The sequence below is a fragment of the Gadus chalcogrammus genome, chromosome 2 (assembly GCF_026213295.1).
Source record: "Gadus chalcogrammus isolate NIFS_2021 chromosome 2, NIFS_Gcha_1.0, whole genome shotgun sequence".
Classification (NCBI taxonomy): domain Eukaryota; kingdom Metazoa; phylum Chordata; class Actinopteri; order Gadiformes; family Gadidae; genus Gadus; species Gadus chalcogrammus.
In genome coordinates this window covers 22882136-22906883 of record NC_079413.1, presented here as the reverse complement: position 1 = coordinate 22906883, position 24748 = coordinate 22882136, and the positions used below count along the sequence as shown (strand labels likewise).

The 24748-nt window shown below is 44.1% G+C and overlaps 2 protein-coding genes across 4 annotated transcripts in view; one reads left to right on the top strand and one right to left on the bottom strand.

The window, feature by feature from the left end:
* The first annotated feature begins 14680 nt into the window (after positions 1-14680).
* On the top strand, positions 14681-19356 carry socs1a (suppressor of cytokine signaling 1a). The gene is made up of 3 exons (XM_056607415.1): positions 14681-14717; positions 16014-16340; positions 17237-19356. The coding sequence occupies exon 3, from the start codon at positions 17294-17296 to the stop codon at positions 17999-18001; it is 708 nt and encodes a 235-aa protein (XP_056463390.1). The 5' UTR covers positions 14681-14717; positions 16014-16340; positions 17237-17293; the 3' UTR covers positions 18002-19356.
* A 2564-nt stretch (positions 19357-21920) lies between these two features.
* The window catches only part of clec16a (C-type lectin domain containing 16A), a 42905-nt gene continuing 40077 nt past the window's right edge, over positions 21921-24748 (bottom strand). For all 3 annotated transcript variants that reach the window (XM_056605050.1, XM_056605047.1, XM_056605049.1), the window contains one exon: positions 21921-24207. In XM_056605050.1, the coding sequence (XP_056461025.1) occupies positions 23744-24207 (464 nt within the window). In that variant the 3' untranslated portion in view covers positions 21921-23743. The remainder of the gene's footprint in view (positions 24208-24748) is intronic.

Below are 24748 nucleotides of genomic sequence, written 5' to 3'. Positions count from 1 at the left end.
GAACTATTTTGAAGAAAAAAAAAAGCACCCTGTGTGTGTGTCATTTGTATGTATGTGTGTGCGTGTGCGTGCGTGCGTGCGTGCGTGCGTGCGTGTCTGTGTGTGTTTTCTGTGTATATGCAGGTGTGTGTGGTTGCGCATACTGTTGCACCCAAAAGGACCGCAATATATGTCGCATTATCAACTGCAGTTTTAATGCTAATTCATGTTAATTAATGTAAACGTCTGCATCGCTGCTTGCCCTTGATTCGGTGCCTTGACACCCCATCCCATTTATGATGCGTCATATCCTATCCCATTGCCCTCCTTTTAAACATTCTAATTACATCCGTATGGTGCGCGCGCACACACACATACACACACATGCGCGCGTGCACAGACACACACAGACGTAAACACACACTCACGCCAATAACTAGTAGACTGCTGCCCTCTGCTGGTAAAAATCCAACATTATCCAGGGCCCGAGGATTAAAATGTGTAGGAAAGGCCGGTAGTTGCTGGGAAACACGATTTGATACTTTACCTATAATGGATGGGACTGGTTGGTAACTCATGCTTTTTTTTATCAATATTATAAATAGGCAATAGGCTACAATACAGTGGTAACTTAAAATGCCGCCTTCAAACTAATTTAATTCTGGAGTTCATTCAGAACCAAATGTTTCGGTGCTCTTGTCTTTAGCTCCACTACTCCCTGGTGTTGGCAGACAGGTCCCAGGTTTGGTTAACTGGCCTTCGAGCCGTATCCCAGCTCCCTTACAAGAACACAGGACATCATGCATCTCATTATATTTAGTCGGCTCACAACAGGCTGCATATCAAGTTAGGTTGATAACAAACGCCAAGCAAACACAGCAGACCCGTCGCCAGACCTGAGTCTGAAGGGGGGCATATGAAATGCATAGGGGGGCACAATTATTATTAGCCTACAGTACGTATATTTCCTCTATTCGCGCAGCACATAATCATCACGTTAATCATAACCAACAGCAATATGACCCGGTAGCCTATAGCCTGCCCTACATCACATCATTCCTTGTCATTTAAAGCAATACATTACATAGAAGCAATGCTATGAATATATATCCATAAAACACTGGACTATACAACATATTAGGTGTAAAAGCAGTTAACAGAGGGATATGCATTGCCATTACACACACACACACACACACACACACACACACACACACACACACACACACACACACACACACACACACACACACACACACACACACACACACACACACACCCAGCCAGGCTTTTTAAATGTTGGATGACGTCTGTTGCCCCCTTGTGCACTGTTGTGTTGTCCGATATGAAACTATCGTCGTCATTTTTTTTTTTTATTGTCAACTCTCATCATCTTACATCTTTCTGCGTGCCTCGCTCATTGCTGTTCTACCTCTCCCTCTCCACGTCTGCACCCTCCTGTCCAACGTACTAACTGCATGCTTCACCACCTAAACTACATCGCTCTGTCAGTAGATTTTCAGTCTATCAACTGCCTTACAAATCGAACCTTGTTAGACTGTAGCACTTCAACGTGTGGTCTTAAACTCTTAAAACGTTATAAGTTTCAGTATTTTAACTCAAGACTAAACATTTCCTTTACTTTAAAATAATAAGCTGTTAGCTTAAAGGCACCCAGTGCAACTTTCGAGGCTTAAAAATAAACATTCAATTTCTAGTTTTTTTTACACGTAGTAAGTTTCAATAACTCCATACCAATACATACCGACATTCAAGCAGCAAAGATGAGACGTCGTTGAGTGGTGAGAACTGATAGAAAATCGATAACAACAACAATGCCGCCATTTTCTTTATTTTTTGTAACCTACAATAAATAAAGCAGGCTTCCAGGCAATGGAAAAATGGCTTCTCCCCACCGGCGATTGTTGTTGTTTACGTTTTTCTATCAGTTCTCACCACACAGCGACGTCTCATCTTTGCTCCTTGAATGTCGATATGTAATGGTATGGAGTTATTGAAACTTACTACGTGTAAAAAAGACTAGAAATTGAATGTTTATTTTTCATTGAATGTTTACATAAAGTTGCACTGGGTGCCTTTAAGTAAACCTAAACACAAACCATTCCATTATGTTATCAAAACACAAAAGCATTTCCATTATCCGAAAAGTTACAACTGTTACTTCTTTTTATTTTCTACATCAATTCTTTTTTTTTTTTTTATCAGTGACGGGCTGGTTTCTTGATAACCCTTCCTGATCGGGTGGTTCCTTCGGGTGCTTTAGGTTCCGGTAACATGGCAGTCTCTTGACGAGTCTCTACAGCAGGCAGGTGCTGTGCATCCTCAGCTGCTCTCATGTCCATCATGTCCATGTTTAAGTACAGATTCATTGTCACTGGTTCAGGGATGTCGAAGTCCACTGGTAAAGGCGCATGTCGAAGGTGTTTGACATTCCTGATCACCAATGTCCAATTTTCAGTGTTCACTAGTTCAAAAGATTTGTCAGACGTGTTTCTCAATATGACATATCGAGTGTCCTTGTACTTTGAGTCAAGTTTGTTGTTTCCGAAGTTTGCGATGTACACAATGCCTCCTATATTGAAATGGTGTTCTATTGCTCCATTTTTCTTGTCTGCATATTCTTTCATCTGGTTTTTGTATTCATCATGGTGCTTTCTGATACACAATTCCTCATTTCCTTCCTTCTCCAAGTTTTGCAACTTTGTGCGAATGTCTCTTCCAAAGATAAGGTAGGCAGGCGTTTCACCCGACGCTCTGTGAGGAATTGTTCTATATGCCATGAGAATCTTTGGCAATTCCTCTTTCCAGTTCATCCCTTCACATTTGGTTGCACGGAAAGCCTTCTTCAGGGATCTGTGGAAACGCTCAATCTTCCCATTACTTTTCGGGTAATAAGGTGATGCTCTGATATGTTTGATTCCACAGGTTATAAGGAAATCTTCGAAATGATTGGCCAAAAAAATTGTCTGCCATTATCAGTGACAACCTCTAGGGGGCATCCAAACCTTGCAAAGATTTTCAACAGCTCCCTGACCACTACTTTTGAGGATATTTCTGTTATCACTACTTCTTCTGGATAAGAAAAATAATAGTCAATAACTGTCAGTATGTGTTGATTTCCTATTGGTCCAACTCGATCTATTCCTAGCTTTGTCCATGGTCTTGGAGGTTACTCCAGTGGTTGTAGTGGTTGATCTTCGTGTATAGGTTGATTCAGTACACATGCATTGCCATTTCTGACCATTCTTTCAATGGCAATGTCCACATTTTGCCAATAAAACTTGTTTCGCAAGAATTTTTTTGTTCTCACTACTCCTTGATGAGTTTCATGTGCTATGTTCATTGCTTGTTTAATTTTACCTCTCAGGATCAATCCATTGTGGGTATAGATAATTCTTCCACACATCTTTTGTATGGTTGCATTTCCTCTAATTCAATTTGCCAAAAGCCTTTTCTAGCATCAGGTTTTCCATAAACTTTGGATCATTGAACTGCTTGCAAAATACTATCCACTGTAGTTACAGGATGGAGTTCTCTGATCACAGCTTTGTTCGCTTCTCGTAGGTCCACGCATAGCCTCATCTCCGCTGTATCTTTCTTTGGGATGAGCAGTAGGTTTGACACCCATTCTGATCCTTCATTGACTTCTTCATTGATATCCTGCTCCAGCATTTCATCCAACTCCTGTTTGACAGCTTCTTTTAATGTGGCATGGAATTTGTCTCAGTTTCTGTGCTACTGGTGGTACCGATGGATCAACTGTCACTTTGTGCGTGCAGCCATTCACCTTACCAAGTCCTTTGAAAAGATCTCCATACTCCGCAAACAGTTTCTGAAATCAATCTGCTGAGTGCTTGATTGTTTCCACAGTCGCTTTTTTTTCCAGTATATTTAGTGAGAAGCTAGACACTCTTCCTAACAGTGCTTCTACATCTCCTCTGATCACATCATCTTTTACTTTACTGTTTTTCCAGTAAAGTTCTGCTTCAAAAAATCCTAAGCAGGGTACAGGTTTTTTTTTTGTCCATATGCATAGAACTTCTTGTTTGTTGGTCTCAGCTTTGTCTTGCTATTGAATAGTCCAGTGGAAAGTCCATCTCCAATGAAGTTTTTGCCACTTCCTGTATCAATGACCATTTTCACTCTTTGCACATTAATCTGAATCGTTTCTTTGCCTTCAGGGTCAATTGAGTAAACAAATTCGTCTGAATCATCAGAATTTCGCTCATCGACTGTCCTAATGAGCTTTTCTGACTACACCTGGTCTGACTTCCTCTGCTTTGTATCACTTTTACTACTTGAGTCTTTTCCTCCTTTATGGCGGTTCTTTTTTATACGAATACACCTTTATTGGAAAACGCTGCATAAGGAAACAACTCTGCATTCCTGCTCCAAATTCCCCTTCAGGAAGTGTGTTCTGTTCAGGCGGGAACCTTGTAACATGTTTCCATTCCTCACTGAAGCCTCAAGATGTTGACAGACTTGTTATATTGACTGTGGTTTACGTTTTGATGAGCATACCTAGCTCTCTCATCTGACAGAAATCCACAATACTTTGAACATAATACTTATATTCAGTGAATCCATGAATCTGTTGCATTTAAGCTAAGAGTGTTCTCTTTCTGTTGTCCTAAATTGACGGGCCGGTCCTATTTGAAGCGTGTTTAAGAGCGAATGAGAACAAACGCACTGTGATTGCTCTGAATGACAAGCTCAGGAACCAGGAACCACCTGAAGAACATTCACCCACCCATTATATAAAAACAAAATTACATTAGGGTCGTTTTTTCTTTCTTCAGATCAACAGATAATCTGATGCCACTGAAAAACAGGAAGATAGCCTAATTATTGGACTTTGTAGGCTACTGTTGAGTCTCTTTTGTCGAATGACGGATTCGTTTCGTGATCAGATCATCCCGGTGGAGAACAGAATCTTCTCTTAATTCCAGCATATTTCACCAAGCGATGAAACCAGTGGAAATGTTTTGATGTGAGGCTCTTTCCTAACTTTTAGCATTCATTTTTTAGCCCCCTACCTCCAAAAGGAGGTAGGGGCTTTGCCTTTTGCCAGCCAACCAAGGGAAATAAGTATTGGTTCTTCATGACTTGCCTGGTTAAATAAAGGTTAATAAAATACTAAAATACCTGGTTTTTTGTTACTTCTGTGTTAAGATTTCGCCATGGGAAATGGTTAGTTCTTTGGGAATTACATGGAAATATTTTTTAACTCTGACTGTGGGTGACCATTGATCATTTCAAGAAGAGAAACCCAAGTACTGAAACCACACCAATAAAGAAAAAATCCAAATGCCATCAGCTCCAACACAGGCCACAGGATCCTCTTAACAAGAACCGTTTGCTTTTCCATAGAACAACCACAGAATGAACTCTGAGGAGGGCTAGACTCTGTCCCGCTCCCCCTCTGGCGGTCTGCGAGTTTACGCCTACAGGCCAAATTTGACAGCAATGTCTTCACAGATCGTGCAATCTCTTAACAGCTTTACATTTAATCTCTGCACCTTATCTTCACTCGTTATAACTGGGTCCTGAAAAGCTAGCCTATAATGACACAGGAAAGTAACATTGTTAGTCATTAAAATTGTATGGAACAGGTAATATTTTTTTCAATATTTTGAAGACTTTGTGCGTGTACGTGTGTGTGTGTGTGTGTGTGTGTGTGTGTGTGTGTGTGTGTGTGTGTGTGTGTGTGTGTGTGTGTGTGTGTGTGTGTGTGTGTGTGTGTGTGTGTGTGTGTGTGTGTGTGTGTGAGTGTGTGTGTGTGTGTGTGTAAATTCGATCATCGAAAACCATTACATTGCAACGATATCGTTAGAAACCCTCTGCAGCTAGTATATAAGAATTATTTTTTGACCGCTAGAGGGCAGCCGTTGCCGATTCTCCATAAGAATCTATAACACGACTTGGACAGGGTAGGCCCGCGCAGAGCAAGAGATTAAAGGTGTTGTTGCAGCAGATTGGTTTTTATTTTCTTTCCTTTTTTTCCCTTTTTCAGGGGCAAACGATCGGGACACCTTATCGTCCTGTTGTTTGCGCTCCTGTTGCCAGGAATTAGTGGGCCTTTCTTGCAAAAATTCTTGATTTTGATTGAAACTGTTCCTTATTCCGCCCGAAGCATAACGGATGACTTAAAAGAACGTATGGACAAATAGGGGGCAGAGCCTTATGTGCTGAAAACTGCAGGTGTAGCTTTTTTTTACATGCCTTTAATAGGCTTCTGGGGGGCTGAGACGGTGAGACGTTAAACTCTAGCCAAGGTTGTGCAGCCAGATTGCCAAACATGCTTAGACGGAGAACCTTATCAAGTTGTGCGAGACATTCATACTTCGCCTCGTTAAGATTGCGTGTGTGTGTGTGTGTGTGTGTGTGTGTGTGTGTGTGTGTGTGTGTGTGTGTGTGTGTGTGTGTGTGTGTGTGTGTGTGTGTGTGTGCGCCCGCGTGCGTGCGTGTTTGTGTCTACTCAAACCCTAATTAACCGCCTCCTTGCTGAAAAGAACACGACGTCCTTTTCAACCCTTCTTGTTGTTCTTCGTGGAGATCAGCTGATCAAAACGAAAGTGAAAGCGTTCCCAAGAGCGGTATGCGACGATGAGCCGCTCACAAACAAGTACCATGGCTCAGCGAAATATAACCAGATATTTGACTACATACATCCGATGGATTATGCTGAAGTAGAATCTGCCTAGAGACCTTGGCAAACACACGTAAAGGCTGACGCTAAATTGATTTAGTAAAGCACTATAAAAAAAAATGGGGGGTGTTTGAGTTGTATTAGTGTGTGTGTGCTCGTGTGATCGTGCGTGTGTGTGTGTGGGGGGTTATGGAAGCATGCGTGCATGCATTTGTGCTTGCATGCGAGCATTAGAGTCCAATTTCCTTAAAAAATATGATCAACATAAAACCACTTACTTCCTTTAAATATATAACCCAATAACCTAAAAAAAAAAAGAGGCCTGACCTTTAGCATAAACACAATTTACAGGAAAGGGACACCATTGCTTTGTCAGGTGTAAACTGAGGTATAGATACAGTTAAATAATTGTAGCATATCAAAAAGTACCTAATAAGTATGCAACATAAACATACATTTATTTTCACGCCACATTTGAATCTACTCTGACCTGCGTAGTTTAGGCAATCCTTAATGTGGGATCACAACACACGCACACAGACTCACACAGAAACACACAATGCTTTACATGAGTACTGTCTCAACCCTACATCTCAACCCTAACCCTAACCCTTACCCTCATAGCTCATGCTCATTGCTACCCCTAACCGATCCCCTACCAAATGGGACAACCCTACCCTGTGACGTCATCATGGCCTCCCCGTGCCCCCTAGCAGATAACCAGACCCCTGGTAATGTTACAAGAGACAGACTGGCTGCCATTGACTCGGGCAACGAGCAAGACCCATTGTAAAGATGTTTAACCTGAAATGGTATTTATATTTTGTAATTGGCATGTTTAAAGAAAGGATTTTTTCAATACTATTTGTCCCTCGTAATATACCTTTATTTTGAAAGTCACTTAGCTACATGTTAAAGGTGGTATTAGGGTGCACTCACACTGGGCCATCTGGCCGTGGCCGTTGGCCGTTTTCACGGGCTCAAATGGCCCCATTGTTCGCTGGCCTGCACTCACACTAGGCCATCTGGCCGTGGCCGTGGGCCGTCGCAGCTGTGGCCTGGCCACGGTAGGCTCTTGTACATACGTCATCACGTCGTAAGTAACACGTCATCACCAAGCGTCCGCTGCATGGACCATAATAAAGTCTGCCGCCAGTCAGAGTTTTAACAACAATGGACAACAACACAGAGAACACACCAACAGTTGTACCGCTTGACGCGATGTTTACCGTTTAATGGGAAAGAAGGCTCGTCGCCTTTATTATGTCCGTGGTCGTCGCATGGACTATACGTCATCCAGCTCAGGTTGCGTAGCCGTGCGCGTGTGCGTGTCGGCTCATTAGCATCTGTACCGTAGTATGGAAAGCCAAGAAGGCCACAATCCGGCCCTAGAATGGCGCGGTAAAAGTGCAAAACCGTACGGAAACCGTGCGCTTTGGCAAGAATTCCGTACGGTTTCCGTACGGAGATGTATTGAGATGGCAGTGTGCGAAATACCCGTCAATATTCGGGGATGCCCTCATCCCCAGATTGTTCGCGATATGCAGTAGCCAGCTCGGCCATAACATTACAATATTTCATGGATGCAAGCAAGCCAAGACAATCGATCTATATATCTAGCCTACATGACAACACACGCACACACACACACACACACACACACACACACACACACACACACACACACACACACACACACACACACACACACACACACACACACACACACACACACACACACACACACACACACACACACACACTTTAAACACACTGGTAAAGCAATAGGAGCCTGCATTGGCTAAAGTTGTTGGGATGCACGTTATTTTATAACAGGCAGGGGCAAAGTTGTGCATTACAATGCAAACACGACAATAACTTGCACCGTTCTTGCGCACTCAGAAGAACATGAACTGAATAAATGCCAGGTATATAGCATATCGGAGACGGGCACACAATCAGTGCATTTGCAAATGAGAGCCTGCAGTATGACCGATCTTGTGACATTATTTAACCAAACATCTACAGCTAATACGATCAGACAGATACATCATTATCACATATAAGCCCACAACAACATCACCACGGCAGGTGCGCTCTCTCTCGCACATTCACACAATCACTCCAACTTCTCCAACTCCAAGGCAAGGCTGTTTCACTAAGACCACAAACAACCACAACTAACCAGCCTACATATCCACAACAATGCACAACAATCAGTTCATTGCGTCTATCTTCTGTTTGGCGCACATGGCTAATTTGCATACTTGCACAGGACTGTCGGCTCCGCTTGTCAAAAAAATAGAACGTATTTGTGAATAAATGCTATGAATTCTGAATACTGGACTTGGTGAGCTTAAATAGGCTACATTTAAGTGACCTTTAGTGAGAACGGAATACAAATGAATTATTCTAGGACATAGGCTTTCAGGATCAATTCAGAGGTTCAACTGTTCGGGATTCATTTAGCTTAGCCAGTGAAAGTGATCAGCTGTAGATTCCACACACTATTAAAAATACTTCACTACAAGTAGGCTATAAGTCCTCCAAATAATAATGTTATGGCCTAGCTGGCTACTGCATATCGAGAACAATCTGGGGATGGGGACGTCCCCGAATATTGTCGGGTATTTCGCACACTGCCATCTCAATATATAGCCTAACATATACAAATATATCACTGTACTAGACACAAATGTATTTTCCACTAGCTAATGGTGGTCATTACATTGTAGTGAAACTAGTAAAGACAACACAGCTTTATGTTACAGCGAAACATGGAGGTGTCATGCCAAATTTGTACCGGCTGCCAAATTTGTACCGGGCGCATCATCCATACGTAATCCATTCCAAACCTGCCTGGCAGCAGATGATCGCGTCGTCCGTTGCCGGGCAGGTTTCAAAAAACATTCGCACTCATGTTGCCAAAGACGAAATAACATAATACAGTTAACGGATCGCTAGATAACACTTGTTTTTACTTTATATTTGTATTGTATTCAATTGTTTAATCAAATTTAGCTGGTAAACTGAGTGTTTAAAGCGGGTTTCAAAAAACATTCGCGCTCATGTTGCCAAAGACGAAATAACATTATACAGAAAACGGATCGCTAGATAACACTTGTTTTTACTTTATATTTGTATTGTATTTAATTGTTTAATCAAATGTAGCAAGTAAACTGAGTGTTTAAAGCAGGTCAAGGACGAAATAGCACAATACAGATAACGGATCGCTAGATAGAAGGTTCGCGAATGTCCGTGAACCTTTCACGTTATTCGGCGCGATCGTCCGTTGCCAGGCAACGGACGACGCGATCATCTGTTGCCAGGCAGGTTTGTAATGGATTACGTATGGATGACGCGCCCGGTACAAATTTGGCAGCCGGTACAAATTTGGCATGACAGAGGCACTGCAGCTCTGATTGGTTAGACAGCCTTCAAACTTAGTGGTCAAGCAAAGAAGAGGGAGGGGCTCGTTCTGCATACCTAATAGCCGGAGTGAATAACTAATAGCCGGAGTGAATGACTAATAGCCGGAGTGAATGACTAATAGCCGCGGCTATTAGTCATACGGAATTCTTGCCAAACCGCACGGAAACCGTACGGATTCCGTACGGTTTCCGTGCGGTTTTGCACTTTTACCGCGCCATTCTAGGGCCGGATTGTGGCCTTCTTGGCTTTCCATACCGTAGCGGCCCGTGCCGTAGCAGCACACCTCTCCCAAGTGGCCAAATTGGCCCGGCCTGGCCAGACTGGCCACACTCACACTGGCAGATTTGAGCACGGTTAGGTGCTAAAACGGCCACGGCCACGGCCAGATGGCCTAATGTGAGTGCCCCCTTAGATAATAATCTAAGAACAAGAACACTTTAGAAGAAACACTTTATTTAAATAAGAAACACTGAACCACACATCTAAAAATACACACACACGCACACCTAAAAATACACACACACACACACACACACCCTCTCTCAGCTTTTGAGAGAATGGTGGAGAATCACATCTTCTCCACCATTCCGCCAACTTTGCCTCGCTCTCCTCATGCCTCGCCTGCCCCCAGTGGACTCAACGATGTCCTGAAAGAAAACGAATAAGAAGGAATTAGGAATTATATGCCAGAACTGGGTGATATGGCCATATGTTATGTACAATAATAGCTATGTACACAATATAGTACTGCCAAAAATTACATTGATTAACCATGTAATATTACTAATATAATATAATAGTATATATAATAATACTTATAGAATATGACTAATATAATATAATATATTAGTATAAAGCTTATTTTTAACTTGGAGTCACTAGAACATGGAAGATCTGGATATCATACGACATGAGCCCCGCAGCTCCCCGACCGCGGGCCGCCCGACCCCGGTCGACGGCCGGGCTGCAGACCGTGATCGGGCTCTGCAGCCCAGCCGAGGACCGGGGTCGGGCGGCCTGCGAGAGCCTGCGGCCGGGCTTCGAAGCCCGCGGCCGGGCTGCAGAGTATAATTAATAAAATAATTAATAGTTAATTACAGAGAAAACACTTACATTTGTGTTTTTCCAATCCTGTCCCATCTTTTCGTCCTCCATCTTGTCTAGGATATTTCTTGATTTTCCGTTTTCTCGCAAGGTATTGTGGGAGCAAGTCAGAACTGAAGCGCTTTGAGGGTGCCCATCGAAAATCTCAATTTTGAGGGGATGTTAGCCCTCCCCCTTACCCCTTAAGCTACCTTTAAACTGGTATTGGGACATGGCTCCACGACGCGTGAACGCGCAACAGCGAGGGCTAGGGCTGAGATTTTCCTTGGAGCAAAGGAATGAGATTCAACCTTACTACGAGGCTGTGGTCAAATGGGGGAAGGTCATGTGACTTCCTGCAAAATATGGTTTTGTCACAGCGAAACAAAGAGTGTGTAGGTGTGTGTGTGTGTGTGTGTGTGTGTGTGTGTGTGTGTGTGTGTGTGTGTGTGTGTGTGTGTGTGTGTGTGTGTGTGTGTGGGAAGGGGGGGAATGAGAAATAGGAAATAGTAGAGTCTGGGTCTGTGACTATGTGTGCGTGTGTGTGCGTGTGCGTGTGACAGTGTGGGTGTATGTACTGGATCTATATCAGTCATATTTCTGAGTATGTGAATCTATTTTTAGTGGGAAACTGCAACAGCTTATAGTAGTCAAATTAAAAAAAATGCATAAGCAAAGTTAAAGCAAGTGCTTGACCCTCAGAAGAGATATGTTTATGTTTCCATTAGTCTGTTTGGGATAAAGTAAACGTCCATCGTTTCATGGAATTAAGATGCCAGATGCGAATGTTTCACTTTCGCTCATCAGTGAAAGTGAACCTCTGACTGGTGCTCTCTCTTGGAAATCTTCTTGTGGTGATTTGCAAAAAAGCTGTGAAAATTGGGAAATTCTCAGACAGTAGCCACTACCTAATTCTTCGGTAACTGTGATGGAATCAGTTCGCTCGATATCGGACCAATTCCAAAAGTTGTTGTCTGTGCTCTTGGACTCACCATGACTTCAACATTAGGGCCAGTTCTGATTATTCCCCAGGGTTTCTTTTAAGGAAAAGGTTTCATTTTCATAATTAGAACTTCTCCCAACAAGTGACATGGTGTGACAATGGTTTCTCTTTCATTACTTTTCAGCGGAATGAATCCTTGAATTCAGATCATATGATTTATGTCATAGGTCATTATCTATCCTATTATATAATTATATTGCAACTTATAATATCATTCTGTCAGAAACCCATAGTTACAATCGTAATAATGACTTTAAAGGATTAAGAATACATCTCACAGCTTTTCTAATCAAAGGGTTTTTAAATGGCATTCCAACATTGTTGTTAACAATACAAATTGATTATGTATGATTCAATTATTATTATTAATGTTTATTTGATGTGGTCATAGCAATTACCTCGGACAGACCAGATGCATTGTTTGACTGTTTTAGCATTAATTCACACCCCTTGTCCACAGGCTGAAAGTAGAAAGAAAGGAAAGAGAAAAACCAAAAAAGAAAAATGCAAGCATTTTTACATGTTAAGTACATATATAGGCTACTCTACAGAGCAAAGGCAACATGATCAAGCAATCACCCAGTTAAGAAATATCCATTGGAACATTGTGCGTAGATTTGAGGCATACTTTGAGTCCTTTGTTCAAAGCATTACTGTTGGTCTCTAATTTTAGATTAGTGGGTAGAGAGTTCCAAAGTTTGGACACCTTTACAGCGATAGCAGACTGACAGAATGAAGTCTTGTGTTTTGGGATGAGACAATCACCACTAGTGGAGGCTTGTGTGATCGCTCTGTGAGAACCCGGACACCTCATGGCCAGTTCAGCAAACAGTAATGACACATGATTATTTAGACATTTAAAAAACAATCAGAGTACGGAAATTCATTACATTTTCTAAAGTGAGAAAGTTGAGTTTCCTTAAAATCCGCCAGTGATGCCAATTCATTGGTTTCCAGTCCATGAGTTTTATTGCCTGCTTGTATCTTGAGACTATAGGTTTCATTGTGGAGCTTTTGGCCATGACGTGATGCAATATGATAAACGAGAGAAAATCATTGCATGCATGTATAGTTTTGCAGCTTGATGTGACAGGTTCCTTCTGATAAAACGTAAGCAGTTAAGATTTGGTCTGACCTTCTTACAGATGTACTTAACCTGACTGTCAAACTTTAAGTTCTTGTCCAGGATGATACCAAGCTACTTAACTTTGTTCACCACATCAGGGATTTCCTTCTTAATCCTAACCTCAAATACATCATGAGCATGATTAAGAGTTAGTTGAGATAACTCAAAATAGAATGTGATTACTTAGTTAGTAATATAGTTAGTAGGATACGTAGTAAGCACGCAGGAAGTTCTTAGTCGAGAGATCGTGTTACACATTTACAAGGAAATCTGCTTGTCTTTGTCTTTCATATGAAACCATTAGTCATTTTACCTTATCATAGCGGAGTTTGATTAGGGAACAAAGCAAGACTGGTGATGCCGAATGGCCTTGTTTCCCTTTTCGGTTGAAGCATAAAAGTCCCATGGGTATTTATATTGTTCATAATCCAGGAAAGGCAATTCTCTCAATATCACCACTTCCACAATCAACCAACAGTTGTTTTAAAAGCAAGATTATTCATGTGTAAACTCACATATACTCGGAGCATATGTGGATGTCCTGGAGATGGCCGGGTTGCCCTTTCATCGCTGACCGCCATGACGATTTGAGGAGGAAGCTGGTTTAGCCAGAATTAGGAGTGATCACAGTCAGCATTACCAATATTAAGTGTGTCACACTTTAATATTAGTTATCACAATATCCCAGTTCACTAGAACAGGGGACTCATGCACACAGAAACCAGCACGGTTACAACACACACACACACACACACACACACACACACACACACACACACACACTGGAGTAGCCTCACTAGATACTGTAGCCTATATACATACTGAACTGCACATGTGTATGTATATCTATACACACACACCCACAAACAGTAGACTTTCTAGAATATATACACACAAACACGCACACAGACACACACTCACACAAATATGGATGTAACCTCTCCAGCTATATATACACAAATAATATAGACTAACATATATCAACAATACCAAACAAGTAAGAAAAGATTGTTAAGCCTGTAGTAAAATTGGTTGGCAAGACCAGTTAAGGAAGCCCATATATACACAAAACCTTAGGCCTTGATTCAATAATAGTATTAATAATTAATATGTGTATACATGTGTATAATAAATAAACAATGTGCGGACTTGAGTGTGGAGAGGGCCACCGTTTGGAATGTTGGTGGGCTGTCAGGACAATCGCCGACATTGTTGTGACAAAGCTGAGTTTTGACAAGAAGCCGTGCTCGGACATTGTTGTGACAGAGCTGCGATCGCCCCCCCAGCCCGGCTGCGGCCGGAGATCCACTCCGCATCTTCACAGGCTTTGTCCCAACAGGCTGAGGCTAATTAGAAACAGGTCAGACTGAATCTGGAGTTGCGAACACACACAAACTGACACCACCCACCGTCCCCGGCTTAAGGTAAACATTTTCTCCCTTTTCCACAGAAATGAAACTGAGTAAAGCGTTGAAATGCATAGTGAATGTTAATCACTTCTGAAGACTTGGCCAACATCCTCAATCTCGTTGCAAAAGTAAACTGTGTGCGGCGCGTTAAGTACTGCAACTCAGGGCATAAGTTGTACTTCTATTCTCGAGAAACATCCATGGATCAGGTCACACGTGCACCCACACACACACACATACATACGCACACACACACACACAAATATACAAGTGCATGCAAATGCCTGACACATGCATTTGCACACACACACACACACACACACACACACACACACACACACACACACACACACACACACACACACACACACACACACACACACACACACACACACACACACACACTGCCCGTTTTTTTAGAAGCGCTCCCTCCTTAGCTTTCATTTATCCCGTTTGGCTTCGCATCATTATCATCATCATCTTCTTCTTCATCACCATCTCGCTCGGTCCACCTTCTGGTGGCTAAAGATGAATGGATAGCTAGATGGACGGATGAATTGCATGAATGGATGGATGGATTGAATCAAATGTTTCAAATGTATGAAAGAGTATCTATGTGGATCTAACAGACATGGTATAAAGAAGATGTGCAGAATAAACATACACCAGACAATTGATGCACACACCCCACTACCCAAACAGTGGTAAAACAGCGAGTTATGGAGCAGATGTTAGATTAGATTAGACTAGATTAGGGTTCAGATAGATGTGTCCTGGTCGTGTCAGTGGGTCAACCCAATGCAGGTGTTCTCTGCAGAAAAAAAACCTTATCAGTCAATAGAGAGGATTTGCATAAAGGGAAACCGCTTCATGCACCATTTAGTTATTGGACGATAGTACGCCTAGGTCAGAGTGAGTCATCTAACGAATGCCTACTAATTTTTTGGTAATGCGATTCTATTCCACTGTTTGTCCATTGATAATAGATGATACAGGGAAATGCAAACGTCTGAGCAGATTAGACAGACTTTCATTCAGTCCAATTCCCAATGATATGTTGCAATATAGCAGGATGCGTCCATGAATTAAATTGTCCTTGGCTATTCAGTGGTACCGTATTCTTTTCCAATGTGGAGTTGATGCTGTGGGTTGGAAACACAGAATTATGTGGTTTTTTTTGGGCCACAAATTCAAACTTGAGTAACAAATCGTAAACGAAACGTATAGCTTTAACAATTTCGTCTACAGCACCACGGATTTACGTGAAGAGCTCCCGCTGACTATAAACGCTCCTTTTTCGTCATGCTTCAGTTTCAGTTTCTCAGAAATGGGCGTGATTAACAGATGACGCTTCGGTACAGATGACGTACAGAGGCTTCAAGAGCCTCGGTGCGCACTAGGCTGTCCACAAAGACACAGAGAGCAGACCCAGAGTCACCACTACAAGGCACACATCCCGCCTTGAACACGACCTGTAGTACCCCCCCCCCCCCCTCCGCCCCGCTATAACGAAGGATTACCTAGAGCTGAGTGTGGACATGTGTTGACGACCACTGCGAACACAACAGCTACCGACAGGAGATCGCTGAGTACAGTGTATTCTCCGTTCTCAAGTGGGATCCGAGTGATTTTTTAACGGTAAGCCTTATCATATGGTGTGATGTGAGGTAAAAGAGTGCTTGTAAGGAGCGTAAAACCGATTAAATCCTGCAGCTTTGCATTGTTGCATGAAATGTGTCTTTTGCGGTATTTGTTTTGTTGGTGGATTTTTTTAATATCCAATAAATATTGACGCTGCAGTAGGCCTACAGATCATAGCGCTCCGAGTAGTTTGTGGACCAGGCGGTACTTAAGGTTAGGAACTTATCCTTGCTCTTCGGTTCGTGTTGCAAGTTGTAGGCTTTGTAGAGGGTCGGTTATTATGTGCGGTGTCTAGTCCATCTGTTCTCCTGAACATCTTACCTGAATGATGCTTTGCACTGCAGATGAGCTGTAATCCCTCGACCCATGCAAAATGGATTATGCTGTACGTGGACATTTTAGATTTACGGGCATGGCCACAAAGCTGTGAAATTCCCAACTCTCATGTTTAAACCTAGTAGGCCTATTTTGCTGAAGTGACAATAAAATGAGTTCGTTATTCCTTCCATTCATTTAGGAACTTCTCCAATAACGACCAGAATCATTGTAATAAGAGTAGTCTCACGAATCAAACCTTAGATTTATATCTAAAGTCTTTCGATTAATGTCCAAAATCTGATTGCAGAATATCTCAAATCTGGGTGAAAGGAGCTTTTAACTATTGCGGGGCGTCATACTTTATTTCGACCAATCAAGTTGCTGGAGGCGGGATTCTGGATGCTCGTAATTGGCTAATAAAAAAGAAGAAGTAGAAAAAAAGTGTGCGTCAAAGTTTCAAACCAACACCTTGTAGATCGGCCGCTGTAGAAACACACCTTTTCAAATCCCTTTTCTGAAAGATTCCTCCACAAGCGCTGAGATCTGACCCTTTCCTCCATGTTGTCCCCCCTCAGGATGTCATTGTGGTGGTCAGCGATGGGAGAGGGTTCTGAACGCCTCTCCACCGTAGGATGGTAGCTTACAGCACAGTGGAAGGCCATGGCAGCACCTGCACATCCTCCTCCTCCGCATCCTCCTCTTCCTCCTCCTCCTCTTCCTCCTCCCGCGCTCTACCCCGTCCCGCGGGCCGCCCCCACCACCGCCCCCAAGCGGAGCCCGTCCGGCCCTGCAGGGGCGATGGGGCTCCCCAGAACCCGGGACCCCCGCCCGGGGCGGCCAAGCCACTCTCGGCCCTCGCCACCCACTTCCCGCCCTTCTCGTCCCAGAGGGACTTCTGCATCATCACGGACACGGCCTCCCAGCTGGAGCGCAGCGGCTTCTACTGGGGGCCCCTGGGCGTGGAGGAGGCGCACGGCATGCTCCGGGACGCCCCGCTCGGTGCCTACCTGGTGCGGGACAGCCGGCAGAAGGACGTGTTCTTCACGCTGTCGTACCGCGCCGCGGCGGGCGCGGTCAGCGTGCGCATCGTGTACCGCCGCCAGCGCTTCGGCCTGGCGGGCAGCGAGCGCAGCTTCGCGGGGCTCTTCGAGCTGCTGCAGCACTACGCGGCCTCGCCCAAGCGGAGCCTGGGCGCCCCCTACAGGAAGCGCATGGCCACGCTGCAGGAGCTGTGCCGGAGGCGCGTCGCCGAGGCGTGCGGCGGCCGCAGCGGGGTCCTGCAGCTGCCTGTGTCCGGGATCCTCAGGGACTTCCTGCAGGAGTTCCCTTACAGCCTGTGAGGGGCGAGATGGAGGAGGGGGAGGAGGTGGAAGAGGAGAGGGAGGAGGTGGAGGAGAGGGAGGAGGAGGAGGAGGAGGGGGAAGAGGAGAGGGAGGAGGTGGAGGAGAGGGAGGAGGAGGAGGTAGCAAGGTGGACTGCTCCGGATCCCAACAGGACCCAGACTCAGTGTCTCTGGGGAGCCGGAGACTTTGGCCGGGCTGTCAGATGGCTCAGGGGACCGGTGTGAGGATGCGCGGGTTCGCCGTGCCGTGGACTTGCGTGCCTTCCCGGGGGAGACCCGGGAGCTGACGGGACGCGCCGGCAGCACGCTTGGATGACGCTGCGTTCGGAGACCACTACAGCCCCCCCCCCCCCCCCCCCACCATGGGGTCCAGTGTCGGGGCCCTTCGGGGCCATCGTGACCCTGGAGGCGGCCCTTTTGGACTTTGATGGCCCTCAGAGGGGCCACATGGAGTTGGGCCTGCATGAGCCTAAGTGACGGGGAAGTGACAAATGTTTTTTTTGTTTCTATGTTTGCGACTTACTTGAACACTCAACAGAATTTTTTACCTACAGTATTAGCACCTCAAACAGCCCTGGCAGCTTCCACCACCACTTTCAAGCGGTTTCAAAGAAACAGAATTAGTTGGAAACTATTACGAATAAATCAGCTTGTTGATTGTACTATGTTAGTTTGGTGCAACGAAGGAGGGTTTAGCAAGTGTTTTTTTACGCACATAGCACCACAAAGTGGGACGTGTTTTGATTTGTAATTACTCTGAAACTAAAACATGATATTTATGGGTTTTTTCATACCAAATATTAACACTGTTATTTCATGGTTCAGTTAAAGTTGTCAGTAATGCTGTGTGTAGCTTTGTTCCGTCCGTTGTTTTATTTATTCATGTGAATTTCTAACTAACCAAGTTTGGAAGAGATACCATTATTTAGATATTTTTGTATCAATAATATATTTCAAATGAAAATAAAAAATAAATATTTTCAAAAGAACCATCTTGATTGTGTTTTAACGTTTTTTGTCGCTCAGTTTATGTATAACTTTTTTACACAGCTCTTTTCAATCCCATTGAATGCTCCGTTCACTTGTATGGGCCCTTCCTAACTTCCGGCAGTGAATTATATTTGATAATTCACAGATTCTAATTATAATTGACCGCTTTACTATATTTACATAGCATTACTATGATTTATTAAACAAAAATAACCACAAACATGCCTTCTGGTAGCGCAAACATCCACACCTATAAATGTTTTGTTGAATTAAGATAAGATAGACTTCATATCCCGAAGGAAATTTATCTTGGATACTCTCATCTATATGCATACGGTTTATAATGCATACAACAATGAGCATTTAAAATACAAATCAATGCAAAAACTAGAAATCCAAAAAACATACACGTCGTTAAACAAACAGTCCACACCTACAGCCTTTCAGCGAAGCCATGAATCTGGCACCTGGTTGAGCAGCGTTCAGGGCTTGATTGAAAGGGGGACAAAGGAGGCCTTGTCACTGTTGAAGCCTACACCACCACGCCAGGGGAACCTGACATGGATGATGACTGGTGAGAGCTGGCATTCGGAGGGGGGGGGGGGACATGAGAGTAAGGGATTGTGTCTCAGTGTGGCTGATGGTTTTGTCAAAAGATGCTGCCTGTCAGGGTGCATGGACAGGTTGCCCAAACCATGTGCTCCTTCCAGGCAAACCACACCACTCTGTCTGGGCAGAAATAGAAGTCTCTGCTGGCCCCTGGAGTAGACAGTTAGTACCTGGACATGCCGTGTCTGTTTGGCATCAATGGGATCAAACATACACAAACACACACACACACACACACACACACACACACACAAACACAAACATGCTGGCACACACAGACACAAACACTTCTTTGGAAAGGAGAACTAGAACCGTTTAGGTGGCTATAGGACAGAAGAAGGAGAGTCGCCTGTTCATTGATGATGATACAGAGTTTGAATTGTGACTGTTGAATGAGGCATGAGTTACTTTTCTCTGGAATCCCAAAGCAGACTGTTTTTTGTTTGTGATAAGTAGAACAGATGACGCAACCCGGTGTACCAGCTGTTGTAGATGCCGCCCGCCTCCCCCTACCCCCCAACGAGTTCGTCAACATTTCCTGTAACCTAAGTGTTGTAACACAAAAGATCAACAAACTTTTTCTTATCATTATTATTTTTAATGTTGGAGAGTACAGAATTGCAAAAAATCAGATATAGGCCTACTTCACGTAGTCCAGGAATCACCCACGGGTTTCACCCATAGATTTTGGGTTTAACCGTGGGGTTTTCTCATAATTCATCTTTACTCGTTATCATTTAATAATCACCTCTTTTGGATTATTCTCCCCATTCACGACGTACAGAGGATAATCAGCACTGGCCCCGTCAGTGTGTGGCGTGGTGACACAAGCTCAACGCCTTCAACTTTTACAGTCAGTCGCACCTCAACCGCGACGCCTAATCACCTCACGCTGCTGTAACTGCGGTTTCCATGAAGAGAAAAGTCACTTGAAAGTAGTTCAGGTGTCGGGTAGTACCGGGAACCAGCCGCGTGCGCGCGCGCACACACGCAACCACAGACACACACAAACACACACACGCACGCACACACACACACACACACAAAAGAGATCACACGTGCACGCAAGCATTTCCCTGAAGAGAGGAACCGAGATGGAGGCAGCAGACAAAGGGACCGTGTGGTTCTTTTTTAAGCCACAAGAACACGGAATGAAACTACTAACCCAGTCCGCCTGAAGCAAACTGAGGTTTTTTCTGCAAACCCCGGAGGTACGTGAAATCTCAAGGTTCCTCTGCCACGTTGTATCTAAGCGTTTCGATAGGGGACAGGATCAACCCACTTTTTTTCTGTGGGGCCTCCTCCTCCTCCTCCCCAACCACCATGACGATAGACCCTTGCTATGCTATGGCTATACTATACCTTTCTATGCCATGCTCACTTAATTCCTGTATGTTATACATTTTCACACAATATTGTCATGAATTAGCTTTGGCTAAAACACTATGATGCATACATCAGATGACTGGTTCACACTATGTTTTTATATCTGTCCCTATTCTAATAAATAAATACAATTATCAACAACGATTGAAATGGATCGCTTTGAGAAGATCTTGAGCCTCTCTAGAGATCTCTAAGGGGAGGATAAGTGGTGGGACTGTGACCTCCAACTGTAGAATAAACGGGCGTAAAAAAAGTACAATTCCCAGTTCCTCCTTTTGGGTGGATGGATATGGGCTATAGGCGTCATGTGTAAACAAAGCGGTCATGCAGACACGCATTTCAAGTGTGTGCACAATATCATGTGACCATGAAGCGGCAACAGTTTCACTTACCCGCGGGGGGGATGGCCGAGTGACGGCTTGACAGAAGGGTACAGTAGGTATCTTTCCTTTAGCTTCAGCTCTTGCCCGTACCCGTTTCTCCCTAGGTCAAAGTTCTACATCAAGTGACCATATTTTGTTCTGCTTTTAGTTTTGATTGGCACAATTATTATTTTATTTATTATTCTTTATCATAGATCCTGGTGAACTCAATACCAACCATGTGTCCTTCTGTTCTTGTTCTGACCTGAACGCTCCGTCATAAGTTTGATTGCGAGAGAGGGAGTGAGTTCTTCATCTCTTCAAAGGAAAACGTTTTTATTCACTTAAATAAACTAAGTAAGACTCTTCTGCAGCACTGTTAGGTAGAATAATTTATTGCAATACATTGATTATTTCTCTGTCAGGTCATTAATAATAATAATTACAGGTTTTAAAAGCCTTAAGCCTTTTTACATAGCATACAAACATATGACTCGCAGAAATTATATATATATATATATATATATATATATATATATATATATATATATATATATATATATATATATATATATATATATATATATATATAGCATGAATAACTGATGTGAGGAATGGGCCTTCCATGAGACATGTACACATGTTAGAAATCAAATTAAAAGGTATTTTTCACTTCCTCTCAGGCCAACAGCCAACTAACCAATCCAATACTGGCATGTATTTTGTGCTTTTCTCCAAAATGTATGCTTTTATATATTGTGTCGATTAAATTAAAGAACCATCGCAGAACACCACAAAAAAAATAGTAAGAAACCCCTCCCAAAAACCTGATATCCGGTAGACTGACCAAATGAAACCATCGTTTCATAATAGATTGGGGCTGTTTCGTAGTCCTGTTGCTTCTCTGATGAGTGTAGGGGTGAATCGTTTCTCTTGGGCACAAGAACAATTACTGATGGTGATTTACAGTGGATTCTGCATTGACACAAATCTATTTTCTTTGCCTTAACGCCAATGCTCAAGTATTTATTTTGCAGGTAGTTCTTCCCTATACATTCTATACATAGACAGCAAAGGATACAACAGAGCTGGTTACGTTCTGTTATCTGTTTGAGAAATTCTATGAACAAAAACCTATTAGGAGACATAACCCCAGTAAATATATCATCATCATCCAAGTTGGATTCTTGCCTTGGTGTCTGATCTTGAACCAAAGTGCACAGGAGTGTGTTAAGCTAAGGACCCTCTTATTCCAAGTAAGGTATAAACCGGTCACAACGAATAAGACACTTTGTGCAGGAGAAACACCACTTTTAACGTGCGCTGGGCATGCTTCTTGCACAGAGTCACACAAAGAAGGCTCCAAATAGCCCTATGGGTTAATCATTCAACACGGGTTAAAAGATTCAACGAAAAAAAAGAGAAAATCAACGCGATTATTTCTTACGACGATTCAGAAATGGTAAGTTTGCCGGGATATGTGGTACGCTAGTGCTGGTTTGATTTCTTAAGGAGTTTGAAAGCTTGGGCCCGGTGAACGAGCAACGTGGTTATACATTCAGCCTCGGGCCCGGGTCCCGGGAGCAGACATCTGTGTTGCAGTCGTACGCAAGTTCAGACGCTTCAGGCTTCACCCAAAAACACAGCTAGCCGACCGCTCAGAACACAATTCAAATTATTATTAGGAGGCTTCCCCTTTCCCCCCCCCTCTTCCCCCGTTGCCTCTTACAGTGAATCTGATCCATTCATTAATAAGCCCGTCCAATGTGGGAGTGGTTCTTTAAGCTGGCAGGTCGCCAAAAAACATTGCTGGTTTTCACGTGCGCGCGCCCCACGATCAAATCAAAAAGAGTAGAAAGCAAAAGTGTGCACGGACACACCCACGCGATCCCGGGAGGCAGATCTGTCAAGTAAAAATCCAACCATGTCCCACGCACACCTCGTTCCTGCAAATCAGTCTCTCATACACACCGAGATAACTATTCACGCAACAAAGGAAGTCTTTTTTTTTTAGATTCTGGCTCTTCAGTTATCTACGAGGATATCATGTCCAAAAATATAGCGCAGCCCTTCTCCCAGCCAATTAGCTGCTTCACACGACCCAGTCTTTGGGGTGTCATGTTGCTGCTGGACTGAAAGGGAAATGGGCGTTGGTGGGTGGTGTCGTTTGGAGGCAAAACACCCAGGGGAGCCATATTGTTTGTGTGTGTGTGTGTGTATGTGTACGCGCGCGTGTGCGTGTGTGTGTGTCATGATCTCTGTGTGTGTGTCATGATCTCTGTGTGTGTGAAATGATCTCTATGTGCGTGTGTCATGATCTCTATGTGTGTGTGTGTCTGTCTGAGTCTGTGTTTCTGTCTGAGTCAGTCTGTGTGCGTCTGTCTGTCTGTCTTTCAGTCGAGCTCTGGTGAGTCGAGTGCGTCTGTCGGCTGGCTGTGTGTCTCCCCCTCTTCTTCTTCTTCATCATCATCTTCTTCTTCTTCTCTCGTCTCCTGGGGCCCATCGCCTGCGGTCGAGTCCCCTCCCTGGAAATCAGCCAACGGGGTCGCGGCCGCGTCGCCGGGCCCTTCCTCCTCCTCTTCCTCTTCCTCCTCGGCGATGGAGGAGGGGGGCCCGAGGGGGAGGGGGGCGGGGGGCAGCAGGGTGAGCGACTCCACGCCCAGCGTGTCGGCCCCGCCGCCGTCGGTGAGCAGGGAGATGGAGGGCTGGGAGGCCGGGGTGAGGCTGGGGGCCAGGGCCCACTGGTGGTGGTGGTGGTGGTGGGGGGGGGGCGGGGTGGAGGCCGCCCCTACGCCCTCGCCCCCGCCCTCGCCGCCCGATGAGGACGGAGGGGTGTGCTCCAGGAAGGCGCCGTCGTCTGCAAGACAAGGGTCAGAATTTGACCCCAACAACTAGGACCCCCGTCACAAAGAGCGGGATCACAGAGTGGGGCTTCGCTCGCAAGACTTCTGTCTTCTGATGGGTCGGAGCGCAGTGACGGAAGGACACCGTACAACAATCTAATGTAAACCAATATCGAAGAAAGCAGGGTAGGGCAAATTTATTTATACGGCACTTTTCTTTCGCAAGGCAGACTCCGATTGCTTTACATGGAATCATCGCACCCGATAAAATGAAACAATAAAAGAAAAAGATAAGGAAAAGGCAAAGTAAAAAGAAATGCTTTATAGGAAGTGCAATGTGTCTAAGATTTAGCAGAAAGCTAAAGCAATCAGAAATAGATAGATAGGTACTGAAGATAAGATAAGAAGAAACAGCTTTTATCCGAGTGTAATCTGTTAGTGATGCCACCGCCAGCCACAAGTTATCAGCGATGGCGCTCGATAACATCCGTCACGGGTTGACTGCGCCTGACTCTTAGACCGCTGCTGGGTTCATTTCTGCCCAATCAACGCAAT

What these genes read in the sequence shown, in the direction of transcription:
- socs1a (XM_056607415.1), top strand. Translation starts at nt 17,294, where the DNA reads ATGGTAGCTTACAGCACAGTGGAAGGCCATGGCAGCACCTGCACATCC.